This window comes from Cavia porcellus, unplaced genomic scaffold (assembly GCF_034190915.1).
Source record: "Cavia porcellus strain 051 isolate PalLab524CR breed Dunkin Hartley unplaced genomic scaffold, mCavPor4.1 scaffold_27, whole genome shotgun sequence".
In the NCBI taxonomy this organism is placed as follows: Eukaryota; Metazoa; Chordata; class Mammalia; order Rodentia; family Caviidae; genus Cavia; species Cavia porcellus.
In genome coordinates, this window is record NW_026947510.1 from 26,665,955 (window position 1) to 26,692,301 (window position 26,347).

At 36.2% G+C, this 26,347-nt stretch overlaps 1 protein-coding gene across 24 annotated transcripts in view; it reads right to left on the minus strand.

The window, feature by feature from the left end:
- The window catches only part of LOC100723598 (tyrosine-protein kinase Fer), a 449,398-nt gene that overhangs the window by 292,583 nt on the left and 130,468 nt on the right, over nucleotides 1-26,347 (minus strand). For all 24 annotated transcript variants that reach the window (XR_010043814.1, XR_010043815.1, XR_010043819.1 and 21 more), the window contains one exon: nucleotides 10,247-10,339. Coding sequence is in view for 15 of the 24 variants with exons in the window: in XM_063238109.1 (XP_063094179.1) it covers nucleotides 10,247-10,339 (93 nt within the window). In the remaining 9 variants the exon portion in view is untranslated. The remainder of the gene's footprint in view (nucleotides 1-10,246; nucleotides 10,340-26,347) is intronic.

The window sequence follows — 26,347 nt, forward strand, 5'->3', positions numbered from 1 at the left end:
ATTAAGAAGTCAGGATTACTGACAAATACCGTTGTTGAAATGTTAAATGTCACCAAATGGCCTAAATGTTGACAGTCTTGAGTGTGTGGCAATATTTGGAGATAGTAAAACTTTAATAGGTGGGACACAGTAGTAGGAAGTTAGTTCACTGGGATATGTCTTTGGAGGTGATCCATCATGACCTACTAGTATGTGCTTCCATCATGACCTACTATGTTATCACAAGCCCAAAAGGAATGGAGCCACCTAACCATAAACACTGTGAAACAATGAGAGTAAAACCTTTTTCTCCTTATAAATTGTTCATCTCACTTATTTCATCACAGTAACAGAAAGCCAACCAATAAAATAAACAAAAGCCAGGTAGTCACAAAAGAGATATTATAGGCTAATGGTATGAACTCCATGTGGAACAAAAATACAACTGTATGTAGAACTCTATGTAGGACAATATAGATATTTATTTGTAGTAAATGAAAATTAGTTTTGAACATGGCCTTCATTGCATTGTGCCACTAAAGAGACTCAAAACTTACTGCCCCAAGGCCCATTACATGTTATGAAAAATTTGTTCTATGGTTAAAAATAATTCAAAGTCCCACAAAAACCTTAAGAAAAGGGTACATGTTGATTTTTACTTCTTCCACTTCTGACATTTTCTCACTTTTAAAAAATATATACACTATATAAATGCACGTGGAATATTTTATAAGATAAGCCTTTCTCTCAGTACTCATTATGATAAATATTCAATAAATTTTAACACACTCTCAAAATGATTTTAAAGAACAAATTGCATAATAAAGTAGCAATAACTACAAAAGACAAAAGAATATTGCTTTTAAAAGCAAATGCACAACAGCCAGGAATGGTAGTGTATACCTATAATCCCAGCACTTAGAGGCCGAGGCAAGTAGATCATTGAAAGTTTTAGACCAGCCTGAGCTACTGAGTGAGCTGAAGGCCTCCCTGAACTGCACACTGAGACCTGTCTCTAAAAGCCAAAAAAAAAAAAAAAAAAAAAGCACAATTCATTCAAAATTAACTCTTATACTGAAACTACTAGTTTATAATTCCTAAAGAAGGTAGTCAAAATAATCAAATATTTCTTCTCTAAAATTTATCATAGGACACCAATTCATAGTAAATATAAAACTCTTTACTGTAATAGAAATATGTCCAGGCCTTTCAATGGCAAAGGTATCATAAAAATTCATGATGACATTTTTGCAAAGATATTAACATTATGTCAAAAAGAACTACGTAAGAATAAAACATCACAAGCAAGGATGTCATGTGCATGACTTCTTATCAAAGTCAACTTATCCTTCCAAACTTGCAGTTATTTAGAACTGGGAAAATATAGAATCTGGAGAATTCATTAAGTCTAAAAGATGGTAGAAAGCAAAAAAATTCAGCTAACACTTAAGAAACAAAGACTTAAGATAATAAATGTATTTAGGGGAAAAAAATCTAAGTTTTGTGTTTTGATTTTTGTTCTTAAAAAGGTAAGTGGACAGGAAACTCTATTGCTGTGTCATTGAGATTAACTGCAGATCTATAGTTTATTACTTGGGGGGCACTTATGAAATTTAATTTGAATTTATTATGAATATATGCCTGTACACACTTTTTGTAACATACACAAATGTGGAAAAGTCAGGTATATCTCCAGCTTAGGTCTACACATTTTTAAAATACTTCTTTGGAAGCAATGAAAGGGACATTTTTAATATGATTTATTTGAAATTCTAATAAAATTTTATGTGGTTAATAGTAAAATGATGTAGAATGCATCAACAACTAAATCCAATATTAAGAACTTAGAATGGTATCAAAAATAAAAGGGTTTCCACCTCAAATATTCCATCTTTATGAGCCTCATTGGGGAAAGATTTTTATTACTATATATTTCCAAAATGCAGTAAAAACTACAGTCATTTTGGGGATTTAGTACATATATGTAACACATCTTGATCATTTTTATCTTCTCCACTGCTCTCCCCGCTTCCTCCTTCCTCAGATCCCCTTCCATCTGCAGAGTCTTAACAGGTTTCTACTATCTCCCTTTTCTATTGCTCATTTCTATGTTGAGTTTCCCACATTAAAGAAACTATGAGATACTTCACTTTCTATGTCTTGATTTATTTTACTTTATATTATGGTCTCAAAGTCTGTTCTTTTCCAACAAATGACTCAATTTTTTAAAAATTTTATTTTAAAGAGAACAAAGCAAACGAAACAATGAAACAATAAAACCAATCAAAACAATGAGAGCAATACAGACTTCAAAACAAGACAATAGAATATCAACAATGGCTACCATAATGCCCCATGTTATCTTTAAAACAGCTGTCCATACCATAAGATATAATAAAATCAAACAGAATAAAACCAATCAATACAAAATAATGAAAGTGATACAGGACTTCAAAACAATAGGTCAACAGTGGCTACCATAATATATCTTGTTACCTTTGAAATAGTTTCCCATACCTTCAGACACAATTGAATCTAACAAAACAAAACAGAATAAAACCAAATGAAACAAAACAATGAAAATGATACCAGACTTTAAAACAAGGTAATAGGAAATTAACAATGGCTACCACCTTCCCTTTTTAGACATTTCTTCCCCTTTCACCATCACAATATCTACTGTACATTTTGGACCACACTAAGTCCTTCATTTTTTTTCTCTTTAATTTTAAAGGGAACAAAACAGAGCAATAAAATAAATCTAAACAGTGATAAGACAGGAGGAAATCCACTGCAGTTACTACATTATATATTGTTGTGCTCCAAAATAGTTGCTTGGCTTTAGGCTTGCAAAGTCAATCAAACAATGGAGTACCTCCAAATCAGCTGGTTGCTTAGAGGGCGCATGTTGTTCTCCTCACTCCAGCCTGCGCACCGCTACCTTGTGGGGCTTTGTGTCCATTTGGAATCCAATCTGCACTCTGAATGGCTCATAGACAGGAGCTTAGCTTCCTTCCTTCTTCTCCCCATCAATGCTCTGAATGGCTCACAGGCAGGGGCTTTGCTTTCATCTTGGCTCTCCCTGATCCACCCTTTGAATGCTCACAGAAAGGGGCTTCTTTCCTTCTATCTTGGCTCTCCATGAACCACACTCCAAATGGCTCACTGGCAGGGTCTTAGCTTCCTTCCTTATTCTCCCCATCCATGCTCTGAATGGCTCACTGGCAGGGTCTTAGCTTCCTTCCTTATTCTCCCCATCCATGCTCTGAATGGCTCACAGGTGGGGGCTTTGCTTCCTTCCTTGCTTTTCCTCCTCTGCATTCCAAATGGCTCACAGGCAGAGGCTTTGCTTGCATATTGGTTCTGCTGATCCACACTCCAAATGGCTCACAGACTGGGTCTTTCCTTCCATCTTGGCTTCCCAATCCATACTCCAAATGGCTAACAGGCAGGAGCTTTGCCTTCTTCCTTGCTTTCTCCAATCTACACTCCAAGTGGCTCAGAGGCAGAGGCCAAATGACTCAAATTTAACTTTCTTCTTGGCTGGGTATTATTAGTTCATTCTGTACTCATACCACATTTTCTTTTATATGCTGCTCCACAATTTAGTTATGAACTGTGCCACTAAACATGAGTATGCATGTATCACTATAGTATGATGACTTTAATTGTTTAGGGAAGCTATCCAGAAAAAGTATAGCTGGCTCACATGAAATTTCTATTTTTAGTTTCTTAAGGAATCTCCATTCTGATTTCCAGAGTGGTTACATTAATATACATTTCCATCAACAGTGTAGATGGGTTCATTTTTCCAGTGTGGAAAGATTTTTTTCCTGAGCAGGTAAGACATCTAAGATTTCTACCAACCATATAGGGGATTGGCAAGCCTTCATTTTTAAAGTTACAGTTAATCTAATATAGTTAAGAAACGCTCCTAATTAACAGTTTTTTCTGTCGAGTCTTGTTCTTAATAACTATTCTAGCAAAAACATACCAGGTCTAATGACGAAAAAAAAATTATTTACATGAACAGGTAGAAACAAATTACTAGAAAATGAAAATTTTTTCCATAGCAAAATAAATTCATTTTCGTTTCTTAAAATTTTAAAATATGTACATGAAGATTTCATATCTTTATCAAAAACCTGTGAGTGTGTGAGTAACAAGACAAATTTCTCTTGGAGAAGCAGAAACAAAAATGTTAAGAGAAAAAAACCTCCAAATTCTATACACTATTAAAATTTAAAGCAATCAAATAACAAAACAAACACAAGAAAATTACAATAAAACATCATGGAAAACACATAAATAAGTAAACTTCTTACTGATACCAAACAACCAAATAAAATTTAAACAGATTTGAAAACTTTAAGAATGTAAGTATACAAATAGTATTTGTCATTTCTTGTATCAATTTCATTATTAATTATAAAAAAGTAATATACTATTCCAAGTCTACCTAAGTAATACATGAGGTTAACTACAATTTATAGGATTCTAAATATTTCTGAAAAGATTTCATAAGAGCCCTTTAATTTTAAAGCTTTATATCATTTGAAAAGTCTAGGAGAAGATGAGGTTTGTATGTCACATAATAAAAAGTAAAGTCATCAAATGTTGACAGAAAGTGGAAAATACCTGCTCAACTGAATAAAAATGTGTTTGATGGTAGTAAAAACTATTTTCAGTAAAAGAGAAGTGTAACCCTAGACAGAAAAAGGTACATTATATATCATTTAGAGTTTGAACACAAATGCTTAATATAAAATGAAAACCTAAAAATGTTCTTCTTGCTAGTTTTTTCCAAATCTCTAAGTTTAAATTTAAAGAATGAGTTACTAGTTAACAAATTAAAAAAAAAAAACTATTTTGGATATTTGGTCTCCAGGATCAATCACAACCAGGCTAGATAAACAGAATGTAAATTAATTAGTACAATAGTAGTTTAGTTTTGATTAGCAAAGGATTATCTGTACTTCTACACATTTTACAATAAAATATAATTAGTAATCTCTTAACTACTGATATTATTAATTGCTGATCTTATTAACCAAAACAAAGATACTCTATCTAATGTTTACTTTGCACAATGAAATTAACAAGACTATCACTCATAAATTTTTATTTCTTGTATTTCTTTTGAGATTGTTTGGTTTTTAACTAATGATAAAGCTGTTCTCTAAAATGATGATTATAAAAAATGATGATGCCCATCAAATTAGAATTCATAACTTTATTAAACAAAGATAGACAAAAAAGCCAAACTTGAACATTACTTACATCTACAATTTCTGATTTCCTAGATTGCCCTTTTGTGTACTTTTATGAAAAGAGACAATATTTCAATAGAAAATATATTTTTCTAAACTTTTGTTTTGTTTCTAACACATCTGCTTTCTTTTAATATATTCTGGTTTACTCTGACTTCTTTCTTTTATTACCAACTACTATAGTTCCTCTACTCATTTTTCCTTGTTTAATAATTACATTCTTTATTATATTATTTTTATACATTTACTTTTTCCAGTTGTGCTTCTCTCATTCATCTGCTCTCATCATTCCATATTGTTTTTGTTAGTCTCATTTTTTTTCTATCACATATTCTTCCTTTAAAGTCATATATTTTATGCTTAAAATGTATCACAATATAAAAATAATACATTTTCATCAATAAACTACAGTCAGAGTTAATTTCACATCACATATTTCAACTGAAATTATTCCAGATCATCACAATGAATCAGCATACAATCATATGTCTGTAAATTTAAACACTTCAACATTAGTTTGGGATTGCCCCATAAAACATAGTATCAGACTATTATGAACTGTGCAATTTTGTTAAGCATTTGAGCAAACGGATTTGGTCTCTCACAGGAAAAGTCACAGAAAATAAATCCTACTTGCCCTTCTTAGAAATTATGTAGTAAAAAGCAAGTGACTCAAAACATGCAACTCAGAGAATATTTAACTTTATTAAATATAACTATACAGGAGAATTCAGTGTATGGCTGTGATATAATGTTTAAAAAACTTCATTTTTTTCTTGTTTCTACATTTTAATGACGAGTAAATTAAGACCTTATTTCACAAGAACTAAGGCTTAAAATATACCACGTTTAACTTAACCTCAGCATGTTTTATTAGAGGAAATTAATTTAGGTTGCTCTGCTGAACTCAAAGCGAATACTGAAAAATGCAAGTAGCTTGTTGCATATGAAAATAACTAATTGCACTGCCCTATGCTGAATGGGGATATAGCTATAATAATACTGACATTGTAACTGTTACACAACTTAAACATAGTGGAACAAAAATTTTCTAAAAAGCTAGCAAACATTCTACTCATGATATTATTACATATAAAAAGCAAATGTTAACAATATTTAAATATTCTAAATTCTAGCTCAAAGTACTATAACTCCAAAATTAACATGCCAATAGAAAAAAAATGAATTTAAGGAGAAAGAGTTGAATAATAGGCTTTTTTGAAGTTTAAAGAACAAATAACAAATTATTTGGATATGCTTTTTTATTTTAAAACATATTTTTCAGAATGTGCTTCTATCAGAGAAGCAGTATACTTCTGCATACCAGTGAAACAACTAATATTCACCAGTGGGTATAAAATAGAAATAGGGGTTTTTTCAGACACTCATGATAAAATTCTACAGTAAAGAGATGCCCCTGGAGAAAAGGCAGCATTCTTGGACATCACTAGAACTGATTTCATTCAATGTACGATTAAAAGACTTCCAACTCAAATGGATCATCATGATTGCCAGTAGACTTTCAAAAGGTATAATCAATAATGTTCAACACCTCTGTCTTTGACTTTAAAAACAGCCCCTAAGATAAGGCAGCAGTACATGCCTTGTACTTAACAAGGTCATGAGTTCAGTTCCAGAATAAAAAAATTAAAAAAAAAAAAAAAAAAAACAGTGAATGGATTCAATTCTACAGTGATTAACAACAGACATCACTGAGAATTACCTTTAGTTCTCCTGCAACTAAAATTAAAAGCAGCCCCTAAGAAAGAGTTCTCAATGAAAAATTATAACATTGGGAGATGAGAAGATGCTAGATATGGAGTTTACCTCAGTGCTCTGAGATTTTAATAAGTTATTTAGCTCTTTTAGTATAATAAAAAAAGAGGCCCATGCTTAAAGCTGATAAAACATATTAAATGCTACCCTAATAATAGAAAACATCAATTATCTGACATATCAAACATGATATACAGCTAAATGCAAATTGATTTATCAGTTAATTTCTCTTCTATAAAGATATAAGTATCTCACTGTAGACACTACATTCTAATCACACTGTTAGAAACATAGGTATGGCAGCTAGGAATACTATTATGATTAATTCTGATTTTATTTTCCTATGTATGACACTTTTATCAAAGATTACATTATAAAGTTCCAATTTTTAATATGTTCATTTGAATAAAGAATGGTTTATAATTATGGCTTTTTATCTTTTAAATAAATATGCTTTCTTATGCAAAAGGAAGAATATGGACACTACCTCACTCCATGGACAAAAGTAATTCATGAAGTTTCAAAAATGTAAATATAAGAACCAAAATTATAACATTCTCAGGAAAAAAAAAGTGACCTAAATAACCTTGAATTTTTCAGATATGACTCCAAAAGCACAATCAAACATAAAAAAAACTATTCTTCACCAAAATTGCAAACTGTTGCTGTGCCAAAGATACTCTCAAGACAGAAAAAGCACTACTTATAGAAAGAGAAAAGGCACTAGCAATCTGTATGTATGACAAAAGGCTTATTTCCAGAATTCATTGAAAAAAACCTTATAGGTTATTTCTAGCTGTAATCCCCAAAGCCTCACGCACTGGTAAGTGGGGCTTTGGGGAGGTGACTAGATCATGGAGGCATGATATTCATCAATGGATTCTCCACTGATGAGTTCATAGCTAAATGTGATGCTGGGAGAAGGTGAGCCACGGGGGCGTGGCCCAGAAGGATACCATCTCCCACCCTCCTCCCCAGTCTCTCTCTGCTTCCTGCTCTCACACCATGAGCTCTTTCTCTTCTGCTCATGCCATCCTGTTGAGGAGCTAGCCAACTATGGACTGAAACCTCTACGAATTGTAAGCCAAAATAATTTCCACCTTACATTGTGAATATTGGGTATTGTGTCTCAGTCAGCAAGGAGAAAGTAACTAAGGCACTTCGATAATTCAACAACTGATTAAAAACACTTCAAGTCTGGACATATAGCTTAGTGCTACAGTGCTTGCCTAGCATGTAGAAGGCTATGGGTTTTGATCTCAGCACAACAAATACATACAAACAATTTTAAAACATGTAAAGGATATGAATAGACATATCCAAAAAGAACACACATAATTGGATAATAAGCACATGAAAAATACATTCAACATCATTAGCTATCCGAAAAATGCAAATAAATTAACACATTACTTCACATCCACTAGATTGCCCATAATTTTTTTAAAAAAGGAAAATCAAAGTGATGGTTGGCAAAAATGTGGAAAAGTTAAAACTGTATACACTGCTAATGAAGATATAAAATGGTAGACAGTGAAAAATAACTGTCAGTTCCTCAAAAATTTAAATATACTATTATCATATGACCCTGTAAGTCTATTTCTAGGTATGTTACCAAAAGAACTTTCATGTTCATTTAAATACACATATATCAATGTTCATAGAAAAATTACTTATAATAGCCAAAAAGTAAAAATAATACAAACTTCTATCAGTTTATGAAAGAATATCCATACAATGGAATATTACTCAGTCATAAAAGGAATGAAGTATTATCAAATTCTACTCAATGGATGAACCTAGAAAATAGGATATCAAATACAAGAAACCATATAGCAAAAATGGTGTTTTATTATCTTATATCTGCAAAATACTAGAATATATAAATCCATACGATTGAAAGTAGGTAACAGTTATCAGAGATGGAGTGAGAGGTTGGAGGTATTAACTCTTAATAGTTTCTGAAAGGATTAAAACTTGTATTGAGGTTGAACATAGTAAATACACTAAAAACCACTAGGTATATATGTAAAGTTATAATAAAATAATTTTAAAATGTGAATTTTACACAAAGTACATCATAATGAAATAATTTAAACAACTGAATTAGGCTAATTTGGCATGTTTTACATTTAAGGCCTTTTTATTAGGAAAAAATGACTTACTTAAGGTAGTTCAAATATTTTTTCTTCTATTTTACCTTTAACAAATTAGCACACCTTGAAAAATATAAACTCAGAAAATGTTTTAGAGTTCAACTGTTATGCAATCTGGATTATCATGCTTAACATAAAATATTTACATTTAAATTAAGACTAAAGAGCTCAGTTACCTGAGTTATTTGAGAGAAAACCTCCTTTTCCAAAAAAAAAAGGGGGGGTGGTATCCAATGCCTTACACAAATGCTTCATGCTCCTGTTCATCATATATTCTCTTTGACCAAATTTCTGCTACTGGAATTAACTAATATTCTATGTACCACTGTGACATGCCAAACCCAAATTTCAATAATTAATCTATCAAACAAATTTTCATTTTATAACCAGAATGTTCTCTAAAATATGAACATATAAAAAACTGACACATTTTAAAACACATATGCAGTAATGTCATTTTTAAAAATGTTACATTTCACTGAAGAAAAAAATTTTTGCACTATTCTAATAAGGCTCCAAGTACATACCAAGTTCCTAAGATTATTCATATGTAATATACAAAGTCTGTAACATAGTAGTTAACCTTATCCATGGTTTACTTCCTGATGTTTTAGTTTCCTGCAGCCAATCATAACATTATATTACCTCACAGTATCGTAAAAAGAATGTGAGTACAGTATTTTGAAAGAGAAAATCATCATTTATGTAGCATTTACCACAACATATTGCTGTAATTGCTTTATTTTATTATAACTTGTTACTGCAGTTAATTTATACATTAACTTTAAAATAGTTAAATATGTCCATTAAAAACTACAGAATATTAAAAGGTTTGATACTACCCACAGATTCAGGCACCAATAAGGGTGTCAGATACATACCTTGCAGATAAGGAAGATCTATGGTACTAGATTATTTTCATCCTCCTTACATCTCTGCTACATAAGGTTTTACTATGTACATGTATTAACAAATTCAAATGCATATAAAAAGTTAAAGTTTTATTTTTTCATTCATTGAAATATGTATTTATATCCAGTAGCACTTAGAGTGAGTCCTACTTACTGATGCAGAGATTGATGCAGATTCTGGAGACCTAATTGTCCCAGCAATTGAATGACGAATAGACTCAAGTTTGGATAGTCTCTCTTTTTTTTCCTGGAGAGATTAAGAAATAAGCCTTAAGTAACAGTACTTAGGTATCTATCCTGTCACACTTCTTGACTTTAAGGAAAACATATAACCAAATACATATGAACTCTTTAGCATTTTACTTTCTTGAAATTTGGGTAAAACAAAGAAATTCATAAAGATGAGAGAAAACAAGAAATGCAAAGAAAATTCCAGAAAAACCAAGTACTTAAAACACCATACCAAAAAAAAAAAAAAAGAGAGAGACATAAGCTATAAAGAACTAGCACAATATAGAATATTTCAGATAATACTAGTTATGAGAAATTTTCAAATAATAAAACTAGGAAGAAGGAATTTATATGGGACACACTTTTTATAAGTAAATTACACTTAAGTACTTGATACGTTTTCCAAAGATTCACATGATGATGATGACAATATGATAATCAAAATGCTGATGTTAGTAGGGGGAAAGGGGCAATAATAAGGAAATAAGGGCACAACTGCCACTAAGAAAAGTCAATCTAGATTGCCATTTGTTTCAGGATGTATAGTTTTGAATATCATATCACAATGAAAGAAAAACACAAATTTTCCTTAAAATTTCAAATCTTCAGATCCATTTTAAAATCCTAAGTGAATGGAGCATGTAAGAGGGAAGAAAACAAGACAAAAGGAAAAAAATGAGGATTAGGTGGTAAGAAGAAGAACAGAAAACATGTGTGGGAGTATCTAATGGAAGCACTGTCAATTTGCCAAGAACTATACTTCAATGGTTAAATCAGTAGCTGACAAAAGAGCATGACATTCTACTGTCAACTGCAGCATCTCCATGTTTCATCAGGAGTGATGCTCAACTTTAAGGTAAAAGAAAAGCAGTAGGACATAAATAACACCCTTTGTTTCCTTTGTCTCCAATTCCTAGGGTGTCTCTTAAGTAGTAAATACAAACCTTCTTGACCACATTTTACAGTGTAGTTTCTGAGATTCAATTTTAACCTCTCTACCGCCACTTCATCAATTTTTCTAACATTTGCAATACTAATGGTTCTGATTATTTCATATTTGTGAGAGTGTTCGTAACACATTTGTTTTCTTTTCTGTTTTTTTTTGAAACCCCCTAAACCCCAGTTTTTAAAACTTTACTTTTTATAGATTATACTTTAGCCACACTTTTTGTTTTTGTTTTTGGTATTGGGGATCAAACTCACTACCATGCACTCAACAGGCAGGTGCTTATTCTGCTGAGCTAAACTCCCGGCCCCTAGATAATATTTTAGATGCCTAGTTAGCAGTTAGATCTCCGTGAGTGAACTTTGGCCAAATCCCCAAAAAGTCTCCTCTTCTCCCTTAATTGGCCATAAAAACTAAGGAAAGAGAAACAAATGAGTTTATTTCAAGGCACCAAACTGCCTGGAGCCCACATTCTGTGTGTCAATTAACGAGATGTTTAAGAAGGTCTTGTAACATTCCAAAGCAATGACAGTGCTAAAAGAAGGTGGTATCCATGGAAACTCCCTGACCTTGTAAACTCATACAGGGATTTATAATAGAAGGGAACAAAGTTAGTCAACACCAGCCAGTCAGTAGCCAGGAGTTCCACTGGTGAAAACTGAATGACCACTGCAGTTTGAAATAAACCTCATTTGTTTCTGGAACTCGGTGTCATGTGGATATATTTCTTGAGAATACCATAACATGCTGGGGGCCCCAGCGAGATTGCCCACAAGGCCACTCTCCTTTGAAGGGGACAGCAGTGTCAGGCAGCCAATACCTGTGTAGCAGGTGCCCTGGCTGGTTTCAGCCAGCTTCCGGAAATGGCTGAGGGAATGGATGCCTACAGCCATGAGATGGAAACAACTGAGTGCCTACCCCCAGACCAAGGTATGCACTTGTAATTTGGTTTTGTTTTTCTAATTAGGCAACTGGCATATGGCTCACTCAGGAATTTGTTTTGTTTTGTGCCAAGATTTGGTTGTTTGTTGAACCTGAGAAGAGCGTAGGATACTACACAATTTGCGTGTTTGTCAGGGAACTTCCCCAAGTTTGCTCCAAATTTCGAGATCATGGTGGAGAAGAGTTTCTCCCAGTCATCTGTCTTTTATGTGTCTGTCTCCACATCAAGCACATGGGTTTCCAGACCACTGCCAGCAGAGGTCACTGTCATCATCCTTTCAAGCTTTACTCACCTTGGACTTTCCCTTTTATTTCTAATCTGGCAGGTTGAGAAAAAGGAAGGGAGATGGGACTCACTGAAACAGACTGCAAGATTCATGTGTTTGTTAGTTGTGGTAACAACAGGATCTGCTGGGAATAAACCAACTGTACTGCGATACATACTCAGCAATTTTGATAAATTCAAATGTGATAGTGATTATGGGGTTAAGATGAGGAAAAGGAAACTCTGGGCATTTCGCAAATTTCAATGGCCTGCCTTTGAGGTAGGTTGGCCTGCAGAGTGAACACTCGACCTTCACATAGTCAATAGGGTGCGGAATGTCGTTAGCAGAAACTCAGGGCATCCAGATCAGTTTCCACATATCAATTCCCGGATAAAAGTAGTTCACATGTCCTCTCCCTGTCTTAAAATATGTGTTTGGAGTCTTCCTAAATGGGTGCTGGTAATTCAGGAGACTGTTTAATGTGAAGCTACCTGTAGTGACTTCATCAACAGAGATGAAGCTGTTGACTCCTTTCGCTCCATCTCAGCCTCCAACTTATCTGACATCTCCGGGGACTCACAGTGGAGTGGGCAGAACCAGATTCCCAAGACACCGAGTTCCACTCAATGGGTCCAAAGACAAGAGGGAGTGCACAGCATATGGAGCCTGACTTCTGGCAAACTGAGTTCCGCTCAAGGGGTCCAAATATGAGAGGGACTGTGCAGAATGTGGAACCTGAGTTCTGAGACACCAAGTTCCGGGCAAGTTCTGATTTGGGAGGGACTATGTGGTACACAGATGAAAGGGCACCACCCACTCTAGAGGAAGTGTCATCCTCCTTGCCAGTTTCTGTTTTGTCTCTCTGGAATAGGGCAGTGCCAGGACCTGAAGGGGCAGTTCAGACCACTTTCATTTACACCTCTTTCAGCTCTAGTGAATTGTGTAACTGGAAAATTCAAAATCCCCCATTCACTGAGCAGCCACACACTCTGATTAATTTAGTGAAATCAGTGTCTAAGACTTAGTGCCCCAATTGGATTGACTGTCAACAAGTGCTTTATACCATATTCACCTCAGAAGGAAGAGACAGAATATGGAAGGAGAAAGAAGACTCTGTAGAAGTAGAAGGGCCAAGAACACCACAGGAAGTTACAGACAGGCTGAGATGTGTGCTGCCCCAGGAAATGCCAAACTGAAATCCCAACACAGACGATGGGATTAAGAGTTTGAATGATTACCATGTGGCTTTACTGAAAGGCCTTCATTCAGCAGCCCAGCAACCCACAAATTTGACAAGGGTGGGAGAGGTATGCCAGGCGGCCAACAGGAGCCCTTCTGCTTTCCTCAAGTACCTATGGGAAGCTTACTGCATGTTCACACCATATAATCCCCTACAGGCTAGAAATGCTCGTGTGATGAACATGTCTTTTATTATATCACCACAAACTGCAGAGATGGGGCAGATTTGCTGAAATGACTATAGCTCAGTTAATAGAGGTAGCTCCACGGGTTTACAACAGTAGAAAGGACAGAAAGTGGAAAGCTCAGGAGGAACAGATAAAGATGATGTAAGCAACTCATAAGAAGGAGGCATAGGCAGGGGCAGAAGTAAGAAACAAGATGGGAAGCGATCCCAACAAGGAGGGAGACGTGTCCTATTGAAGTCAAACCAGTATGTCTACTGCAAAGAGATGGTATACTGTAAGCAGGAGTGCCCAAAGTTGCTACAGAAAAAGAAAAATGAAGTGCTTAGGGTGAATGCAGGGGAAGTTTCAGATTGACAGGGTCATGGGTCCCTGTCTCTGGCCCCCAAGGAACCCAAGTTATCCATGACTTTTGGAGGAAAGTCTGTTCATTTCCTTGTGGATATGGGAGCCATATATCCATAGTCACTCAGCCAGGGGCTCCACTTCTAAGCAAGAAAATAAGTGTACGGGGGCAACTGGCCAAACATCTTATTCTTTTTGCACACCTCAGCAGGTCCACCTTGAATAACAAATGGTTAGTCACTTTTATGCTTATGCCTATCTTTTCCCCTTTCTGGGCCTAGACTTACTTGACAAGCTACGAGCTCAAATTTCTTTCTCTCCCTCAGGAATCATCCTGACTACCAGAGAAGTGTTTCCTTCTGCTGAAGCTGATGTTTTGGTTGTAACCTTTCCTTAAAGGAGTAATACTGCCTCAGCGAGCTAGACAAGAGTGGACTCTTGTTGGGTGACCATGAACTCCCTTAGTGGACTCAGCAATTTCCTCTAGTTTTGGAGAAAGACAACTCCCTGGGTTTGGCAGTCCACATACCTCCTATAGTGGTAGAATTGGTGGGGCATACTAAGCAAGTATGCTTAAGACAATATCCTATGACAATGGAGGCATGGAAGGGGATTAAATACCACATAGAGAAGTTACTTGATGCAGGAATATTAAAAGAATGCCAACCCCCTTGGAATATACCATTCCTACTTGTGCAAAAATCTGGAACCAATGAATACAGACCAGTCCAGGTTCTTCAGGCTGTGAATAATACAGTCACCACTTTCACCTTATACCTCTGAATCCCTATACCCTGCTTATCCTACTCCCACCTAGTCAAACTTGGTATACTCTATTAGACTTGAAAGATGCCTTCTTTTGTGTTCTTTTGTCAGCAAGTTCCCAAGAAATATTTGCATCTGAATGGGAGAAACTCGACAGGGGACAAAAAATGTCAGTTAACCTGGACAAAGTTTCTCCAGGAATTCAAGAACTCTCCCATGATATTTGTGGAGGCCTTCTCCATAAACCTATCTCTTTCTGAGAAAGTCATGAAATCTCCCTATTACAGAACGGAGATGTCTTGTTTTAGGCTGCAGAATTGTATGAACTATGCCTACAAGGGACAAAGAAGTCGCTGGGATTGCTCCTGGTAAAGGGGTATTGAGTTTCAAAGAAAAACTTTGAAAAGAAAAAGGCTCAAATTGTATGCAAACTGTTAAATTTCTGGGTTTTGTGTTGAATAATGGATTATGGTCCCTTTCAAATTCAGATTCAGGCCATCCAGGGCCAGAGGGCCTCATTACCAAGAAAAAGTTGAGGGATTTCCTGGGGACTATAGGATACTATTGGCTCTAACTCTACTGGCTTTGGGTCCCTAACTCTATTGGCTTTGGGTCCCTAACTCTATTACCAAGCCACTTAATGATGCCTTAAGAGGAGGGAATACTTTCTCATTGGCATGGAATCCTGAATAGCAGGCAGCTTTCAAGAACTTGAAAGAAAAACTGGTAAGCACCCCTGCACCAGCACTGCCTGACATCACAAAAACCTTTCCGGTTATTTGTTCATGGGGAAAAAGGGATTGTGTTAGGGTATCCTAACACAAACTTTGGGACCTTGAAAGAGACCTGTGGCATATTTGTCCAAAAGGTTGGACCCTGTGTCAGCAGCATGGCCCTCCTGCCTACACTCCACTGCTGCCACGGCTAATTAGTAAAGGAGGCAGACAAATTGACTCTGGGGCAGAATCTGAATGTGTTTGTACCACATGCAGTAGAAACTGCTAAGAGGACCTGCCGGTAAGTGGCTCTCAGAAACCAGATTAGCCCAGTATCAGAGGGCCTTGTTAGAGGACCCTAGACTCACCATTAGGATGAGTCAAACCATTAATCCTGCTTCTCTTGGCAGTCCTGCTGCTCCTGGCAGTCACCTGAGCATGACTGTGCTGAAGTTAAGATGGCATATTCAGCTTAGTCAGTTCCACAAAACACCCCTCTCTAGTCCCTGACTTGACTTTATTCTCTGATGGTAGCAGCACTGTAATTAATAGGGTCTGAAGGACAGGAGTAGCAGTTGTCACCTTGGATCAAATGGTCCAGGCAGAGCCACTGCCTCCCAGGACCTCAACACAATAGGCCGAGTTAATTGCATGGGCTCTGGAGGAAGGGTGAGACAAAAAGGTGAATATTTATAGTGACTCTCATTACATGTTTGCTACTCTACCCATGAATGGCACCATATACAGGGAGAGACACCTTTTGACAGTGGGAGGAAAAGACATTAAAAACCCCCAAGAGATTCTGAACCTGACACAAGCTGTGTGGTTGCCTTCTCAGGTGGCAGCGATGCATTGTCCAGGACAGTAAAAGGACAAATCAATGGAGGCTCAAGGAAACTAGGCATCTCATACAGCTAAACAAGCTGCCTTGGGCTAGCAGCCTAATTTTTTTCTAATAGCCCCCTCACTTAAACCACTCCACTGTTCAAAGGAGGAACTTAAATGGACAAAGACAGAGGGAGTCACTGAGGAAAATGCATAGCAAATTTTGCCAGGAGGAAAGATTTTTCTCCTTGAGGCTCTGAGGCTTTATGTAACACAAGACCTACATAGCTGCATCCACCTGGGAAAGACAGCCATGTCGAATTTTCTTGCTCATTATTTCTTTGTACCAAGACTTTGGACTCCGTATATCTTAGTGGCTGCTCATTGTGAAGCATGCATATATGACAATCCAGTTGTGTGGCCTCAACATCAGCCAGGCATCTGAAGACAAAGGACTTTGCCATTTGAAGATGTTGAGATGAATTTTACTGAACTAAAACTCATGAGTAGAAACAAAAGGTACCTACTCAGGTTGGGTGTAGGCACTTCTCATGAGGACTGAAATTTCTAGATAAGTGGTTAGAGCCCCGATAGACTTGATTATACCCCAGTACAGGTTCCTTGTAACAGTGCATTTAGATAATGAACTAACTTTTGTAGGTCAAGTGACCCAAGATCTATCAAAAGCCTTAGGGCTTGTCTGGAAGCTACATATGGCCTATCAATCTCAGAGATCAGGCTACATGGAGAGATAAAACTGGACTCCAAAGAACACCTTGGCAAACTCTGCCAGGAAATAGGAGCTAACTGGGTCATAATGCTTCCGATTATACTAAGATCATGGTGCACAGCCATACCAGGATGGGCTCACTGCCTTCAAGGTATTGTTGGGGAAGCCTCTCCAACTTGGGCCAGTGCTGGAAGGACTACAGGAGGTTGGAACCTTGGGCTTGCATCAACAAATGAAAGCACCATATCAAATTCTAAATGACTTCAACAAACCATGCTGCTGTGACATCCTCTTCCTATACATTCTTCTGTCCATGGGTTCAAAGCTAGTGACAAGGTCTCAGTTAAATCTTAGAAAGAGAATTCCCTCCAACCACTGTGGGAGGACTCTCATGTGGTCATAAGAGCCACAACCTCTGCTTTCAGACTTTCAGACTGCACATCATGGATCCATCTTGTGGGTTAAGAAGTAGACGTCTGGGGAGCAGACAAATACTGACTCACCACTGCCACCCAGAACCTCACCCCAACTTGAACCCTCTCTGCAGAGGTACTCTCAGACCACAGCACAATAACAGGCAGGTCCCAACAAAGATCACCCTGAAAGACAGCTCCTCTAAAGTCCCTGCTGAGAAGAAAACACCCAAAGTCCTGCCCCCGTCACCCCAGAAGCTGAGTAGTAAATGCACAACTAAAGATTGAGCAGACACGGTACACCAGACTATCAGTAACTTCAATGTACTGCTATCTCATTGCATTCTTGGTCCTTTTCCTCCCAGTGGTCCTGGTGTTTGCTGTTGCACTCTGGATTGCAGCCCCACAGGAATGGGGAATTCCACAGAAGGTTAGCATAGATATTGGACAAAGTACTCTTAACTGTTTAAAATGACTTTCCTATGGTTAACCTGTTCAAACCTCCTGAGACTGCAGTAAAGAATGATGGCCCAGGTTTCATCTTTCCTGCTCCTCATCTTGCTGATGAAGTTTCATGACATCAGTTGCCCCTGATAAACTTGGGGAGATCTTTGTAATTATACCATTGTGTGTCCACAAGCAAACTCTATTGGACTTAAACAGGCTATAATAGTAGGTGAATGTCTCCCTTACAACTAACAATCTATTGTATTTGTTGTCCCGATATGCTATTTCTAAAAACCCCATTGGTTGCAAGACTGAAGGTTGATGGATGGCTTCCCTGCATGTAAGGTACAAGAAAAGGGATAACCCAAATGGTGACATGGAGCTGGTGGCCCATGGATTAGGTCTGTGTCCAAAGGTGAAAAACAGACATTGTAATAAACGAAAAGTATGCTGTCCATGCCGGCATTGTGAGGCCACTGGACTCTAGTGGGGGACAGTATGATGGGTTGGACATAGTAACTGGAACAAAAGACCCAAATCCTTTGACACATTGGTAGACCCAGAATGAAAACTTCACGTATGTAGAGAAAAGTGAGAAAGCTGCAGAACTGGGTACTCGGACAAGTTCTGTTGCAGGCTAGAATCCTCAAGGATATTAATAATCCAGTTTGGGCAAAAGGGCTCAATTGGAGCACTTACACACACATGCTAAGAACATGACCCAGGGATCCAAAGATATCCTCATTACCAAGGACACAAGTAATGCCCTGGAAACCTGCTGCCTTTTTCCTGCACTCTCCCACAAGCTGCATGGTCCTAAAGGCCCAAGACCAAAGGTTTTGCCTAATGCCCCCCACCAAAGGTAATGTCTTATCCCTGGTAGATACTCAAGTTGGTCTAGACAAGGTAAGCACAAAATCCAGGACTTGCCAGATGCTTAATGAGACTCACCAAATTCTAAACATGTCAGACCCCACTATAACAAAGAGCTGTTAGATGTGAATAAAACCAAGTCTACCTTTCTGAGCCATAGCTATACCCAGTCAAACACTCTGCTCCTCAAAAGAACCCTTAACTTTACTCATGATAGAGACTGTTTATAGATATGGATTTTGTGTGGCACAGGGTAACAACCAGGTTGCATGCAACCAGACTAGGTCACAGGATTCCACCTACCAGGTGCCTCGGGGTTCCTGTACTAATGGACCGTTTAAAGTACTGTTTAAATGTCTAGACCTCAAACAAAAATGTGTTCAGATGGGCCCTTGTCTCCTGACAATGCTTATCCTCGGAGTGACAACTATCCAGGGAGGACCAGCACCCGTTGGTCAATCACCAGACACGACACAAGCAGACTGCTGTCTTACCAGTACTGGTCAGGGTAAGCATAGGCATGGTGCTCAGAATGAGTGCAAGAGCAACAGCCCATTCTGAAACAGGTCTTCAGAGGCTTCACCAAATAACCCACAGCATAAAACAGAGTATAACAGGAGTGCAGCAACTAAACAGCTTGATAACCAGGGGAACTCCCTGACAGAAGTAGTTTTACAGAACAAAGAGGACCTAACCTACCTTTCATGAAATAGGGAGGACTTTGTGCAGCACTAGGAAAAGAATGTTGCTTCTATGCGAATGACTCAGGGGTGATAATAATAACTCTAGACAAATTAAAACAAGGAGCAAAGGAATGAAAAAATTGTATTAGAACACTTAAGATGGTATGATAAATTGTTCAAATGGAACCTAGGAACGCACCCTTGCAGGAATCACAGGGTCAATAATCATATTAGTCCTCAGTTTTGAGCTGTGCCTAATTAACTGGGTAAGAGGTAAGGTTCAAAACAACATAAATCAGGTAGACACAATGGTATTGGCCAACGCTAACAGTCAACCAAACTATGCACCACCACCTTATGAAGGACTGTATTATATATATATATACATATATATCTCCTAGAGAGAAAAATATGCCCTCAAGTGGGGGATTTGAGGGCATTATTTCCTCCCTTTCCTCTGACTTTTTCTTTCTGAAACTTCCCAAACCCTAGTTTTGGAAACTTCACTTATTTTATGGCTTATAAATTATAGTTTGGATGCTTAGTGACCTCAAACAGTGAGTCAACTTTGGCCAAATAACCCAAATGTCCTCTTCTCCCTTATTTGCCATAAAAACTACGGAAAGAGAAACAAATGAGTCTATCTCAAGGCACCAAACTGCCTGGAGCCCACAATCTGCATGTCAATTAACCAGATGTGTAAGAAGGTCTTATAACATTCCAAAGCAATGACACCTTTAAGAAGTTAGTATCCACAGAAACTCCCTTTGTGAGCTCATACAGGGATTTATAATAGAAAGGGAACAAAGGAGTCAGTGCCAGCCAGTAGCCAGGAGTTTCACTGGTGAAAGCTGACTGACCACTGCAGTTTAAAATAAACCTCATTGTTTCTGGAACTCAGTGTCATTTGGATAAATTTCTTGAGAACACCATAACATATTAATGATTTGGCAATTTTAGGACAATCTTCTAACAGAATAGTTGATTTTCATTTCTTTTTCATCTTCACATTACTAACTAGCTTATAAAGCCTTGTAAATGACTACCTATACATCCATTTTATCATGTACAAAATTTTAAAAAAACCACACAAATCTTCCTCAAAGGACAGCTACATACAGTATTAGAAATGACTAAAATTAGCACTTGAAAAGCAGGTACATATTTAATAGATTTTTTAAGAAAATAATCCTTCACTATCGTACAAATAATCATCCCATTACAAAAGACAATCAATAGTCCATGCCCTTAGTCCAATTTGTAATCCTAGTCCTAGTTTCTAATAAAAATCACCATAACTAAGCCACAAGAAGGGCTACAGAAACAACCTTGATGTACACAAGGAGCATCAGGAACCATTCACCTTCTTCAATGTACATGGAGTTTTCGTTTTTCTATGTTTATTATTACTTGCTTTTTAAAAATCTATTTCTGGTGCTTCAGAAATTTCCCAGAATTAAAAAACAACTGTTAAAAAATACAGCCAGGTTACAAAAAAAGAAACAGTGGGGAGCATGGTATATATAGTTATTATGTAATTAATTTCTAAAAAATGTATTACAATATTGTGAAGCAAACATACTGAAAAGCACATATTCCTTTCTTCTGAAAAGAAAAATGCCTTCCCCCTCAGTGTACAGTTGTACAACTCCAACTTAGAATCAAACTCAGCACCAGAACTCAAGTTCTGAATAAATGTCTAAATCTACAGCCTAGAAAATCCTATATATTACATCATTGGAGCAAATTAAGTATTTATTGACCAAATTAATTATTTATTTATTTTAAACAAAATCCTTTCTGGGAAAGAGAACTCACATTATAGGTAGAACCTGGAAAAAATATTTAAGGCAGGAAAAATAGAAGAAAAATGAAAACCAAAACTTTGGTATCAAATATGATGGCTGAATTTAAATTCCAGGTACTTGGACACACAGCCTTTGCCAAAACAGTATTTCCAAAGATCACAGAGTAAAAACTCAAAAAACTCTTAAAGAAAGAGAAGAACCAGTTCCTCTCCAAGTTAAGGATTTCACCCATAAAGTCTCAAGTTCTAAGAACTTTCTTGATAATTAAAGAATATATACAGTGACACATGTTTGTAATTCCAGCTGCTACTTGAGAAGCCAAAAAAGGATACAAATTCAAGGCCAGTCTAAGCAATTCATCCAGGCCCTCTTCTCAAAACGAAAATTGCTGAGACTGTAGTTCAGTAGTCGAGTATACCTTGGTTCAATCTCCAGACTGTGTGGCAGGGTGGATGGGTGGTACACACTGAAGAAGGTTGCAGAGTTTTCTCTTACAGATATATCCAAGAACCTCAGTACAACCTTAGTTGCAAAAAGGGGTTTGGTAGATATAAAACTAAAGATCTCAAAGTGAAATCATTCAGGATTATATGAGTGTGTCCTAATCAAGTGATTATTATCCTCAAAAGATGACTTAAAAATATGAGGAAGAGAACAGATGAGAAAGTGATATGAAAAAGGAAGAGATCACAGAGGTTTGTCGGTAAGTAAAGAATTGCCAGCAGCCACCAGAAGCCAGCATAGATGATTGGAATAACTCTTACTCAAAGCCTCCAGAAATAATCCTGCCAACACCTTGACAAGGAAGAAACCTACAGCTTTTTCCATCCCTTAAATTTTATCCAGGCTGCTTAGGGCAGGTAGCACTCACACCCTTAGTCCTCGTGTCCTTTACCCTAGCATTGTACCACAAATCAATCCCAGTGTCACACATTCTAGATCCAGTCACTTCTGAAAAAGCTCCATCTATGACTACATGAGGCTTTGGGGTAGAAATCTAGATACAAGACATAACAGAACAAATTCCAAGCCAAAAACAATTCGGTCAATATATGTTTACACACATAACAGGAAATATGCAAATTTACCAAAGCCATGATTTTTATAATTTTTTAAAAGCACTCATATAATGAAAGTTCTTTACATAAAATCAGCAGCAGAAAGAACCTGCTATGTTAAATAATTTTCTACCTCACAGAGGAAGAGCAAATGGAGATTAAATGATTTGTCTCAAAACACATGTGACAAATTCATCTTCCTTCGTACTACACCATGTTGCCTACATTACGGCCAGAAAATCAACCAAATGCTGTGCATCAGTCAATCCAAAAAGCTGAGGGCATGGGAAAGGGGGCTCAAGTTTTGAAACAATTATTACATTCAATTTCATAACATTATATGTAAAAGTACGGTTAATTTAGGCCTAGAAATATTGTACTATTTTGAATTCAAGAATGTGCTATAAACAAAAATAAGTTGGTGAGTTCAATGAAGTATAATCATAAGACAGAATGATGCTGCTAATAGGAAGACACACACACAGGCATGCAAGTGCATGCACACAAAATTTTTTTGCCTGAAACAATAAGAGATTAGATATGACTGAAAAATATAAAATATTAATGACAAAATAAGGTGATCACAATTTTTTTCATTAAAGATAAAATATTAAGATAGGAAAAAGGCCTCTGAACATCCAAGAGCTCAGATCATTTAGTAACTTATAAAATCATGAAATATCAAAAAAACTCAGTGAAATATCAAATGATTTTAACTACTATAAAATGAACAAAACCAAAAGTAACATTGCTGTTGCCAAGCTTTGATTCATTTTAGTAATACTCATAACAATGGAACATAATAAAATGTATTCTCTTTAAATATTTGTCTCTTGAATTTTTCTAGGTAGCATGAATTATATTAATTTCATGCAAAAATTCAAAAACTGTCAATCTTTGTTACAAAAAGGTTAAGGGTCATATCAAAGCACAACTTTAATATATCACTTGAGATCTCTATTGCAAAAAGAATATTGATCCCTACTTAGAAAATGACCACCGCAAGGTGTGATGGTGTGCAGTTGAAGTTCTAGCACTGGGGAGGCTGAGGTTGGAGGATTGCCATGATTTCAAGTCCTACCCAAGCTATAGTAAGTCCAAGGCCAGCCTGAACTACATAATGAGAGTCTGTTTGAAAAAAGGAAGGGAAGACAAGTGGAAAATGAAGGGGTAGGGGGAAGCAAAAAAAAGGAAAATGAAGGAAAAAGAAGGGGAGGGGAGGGGAAGGGGAAGGGGAAGGGGAAGGGGAAAGGGAAGGGAAGGGAAGGGAAGGGAAGGAAAGGGAAGTGCTATAACAATAAGCATTTGTGAGCACTTACTATGTACCAACCATACCTGGTACATGCATTGTTTTATAGGTTTCATCCTTCAATAACACTGTATTAGCTCCTGGTAATGTCCTTAAAGATTAGAAAATGAATGCTTAGAATGGATAAATAATTTTTCCATGGACAAGAATAACATCTAATTTGAAATATTACTACTAAAAATCAAATCTATAATTTAAATTTAGGGAACTTAAAATAAGCAGAAATTTAGAATTTTTGAAAGAATAACTTATCTGGGATTTAGATACTAATGAGACTCCTTACTTGGCTATACATTTTAAAAGGTTGTCCTAATAAGACAACCTGTACATTTCTGTCTTTTCAAATAGTTCAAAAGAACACAAAGTGTTCATGGAATGATTTTTTTAATCACTTATCCTTCTTCACTCTACTACTCCTCTTTGAAAGAGACAGAGCTTAGCACTTGCATGTCTTCACTTCTTAATAACACTAACTTTAAGTACCACGTCCCTCATCTTTTTGAAAGACCAATCCCATATCAAGTACTTTATTTCTGTTTACTCACATATAAAGAAAACACCAACTACACTTTAAGTAAAATTAAGAAATAAACCAATTAACCTCAGACTTCTTGAATTCTAGGAAATTATATGTTAGGTAATATCTATGTTTGAGTATAAGCACTTTCTGAAACAGAGAAACCAATGAGAACAGCATTACTATGCTGCATCACATTTTTTTATTTTCACAAAAATACTATTTTGGTGGTCAGATTATTTTCAGTTATATATGTATATATAATTTATCCAATTAAGTTATCTTTCTAATGAAGCATGACATTTGTAAAATAAGCAGAGCAGAGTTGGTTATTTAAAAGGAACAAGAAGAGCCTAAAATTTTTCTTCCACATTTAAACAAAAATTTTCAAAATTTGTTTATTAGCTACCATCCCTTAGTTGGTATCATTTTTTGATCGGTGAACATAAAAAATAAGATTGTGGATGGGTGTTCAGTGTGAATGCGAAAGTGGACACAAGTATTCTAAATGGTTAAGGACAAAGAAAGAGAACATGAAACAGCATACTCTTCAAAGAGTGAAGAGAAATGGATGGAGGTTTAAAAGATTTAATCAGTGAGAATGTACTACAACCAAACTCCCCAAGTTTTGAAAACTAATATATTTTCACATAAGGGTTAAGTAATAACAAAGGAAAGAGTAAGAACCACCTGCAGGAGAATAAACAATCTTCTGAAAAGGAAAGTTGCTTATCAGAATGAGATTTCAGAAGCCACAGTAAAAAAAAAATCTTTAAAAGAGCAATAAACGAGAAATAAATGAGGAAAATAAAAACCCAGTTAAAGACTGACCCGCCACATTAATACAGCATCAGTATGACATCCTAATAGAAAGAGAAATCACATGGCCAGCAATGGTAGCATGGGGGAAAGGTCTGTTTAAGTCTCAACAGAGGAGAACAAGGCGTAAACTGGCTCTATTTCCAAGGGAATCCAAGTTTCTGATAAAAGACACAACTCTACCTACAAGGATCTCTCATAAGTCAGTATGTATTTTATGGTATTTTAAGATTGCCTGGAAACATCACAAAAATAATATCAAGAGTAAAGACCAAAGTCAGAACATTTATATAAAAGGATAATAACTCACTAATAATATAAATCCTTCCTCTTATTACCTCAGAAGCAGAGCCACCACAAGCTGGCATGAACTGTGTGTCTGAGCATGTGTGTCTCTAAGTGAAAGTAATAACATGTGACTGAATACGCTGATGATGAATGTTAAATGGATTTGAAGTTTTATTCAAAGCCAAAATTGATTTAGGTAAGCATTAGAGTATAGATAGAAGTTCACAGGTATGAAAGTTCAGTAAGCATTTACTTCCTGAATTGTTTTAAAATTTTAAATCAGTGTGTATTTCTTTATTTAATGTCTCCTAAGAATTGTGGTTGACAATCATGAACACAAAAACTTTTATCCTATTTTCTTTAAACAAAATTAACATGAGTAAAACAATGAAACTTAAAATATTTTCTACTTTTTCTAAACACAGAGTAGAACTCAAACAAAACTTGAATAATTTCAGAAAATAAAAAAATTACCTTGAAAAATAATGATGTAGACACAGAACAAAAATATCAGTTAAAAAAAACCAAAGTAGGAGTATAAAACTTTTAAAAATAGAAAGAAAGCAAGGTATTTTAAAAGCTAAATATTTAACTGAGTAACATTAAAGTAGAAATTATATGAATCAATTCTCTTTAAAAATGGGGAAAAGCTGGGCATAGTAGCATATGCCTATAATTTCAGGACTCAGGAGACTGAGGCAGGAAGATCACCACAAGTCTGAGGCCACCCTGGGCTATATAGTGAGCTCAAGGTCATCCTGGACTACATAACAAGATCCTGTGTCCAAAAGAAGAAAAAAATAGGAAAATATATGCAGTTATATAATTAAGCTTTTTTGGCATTTCAATT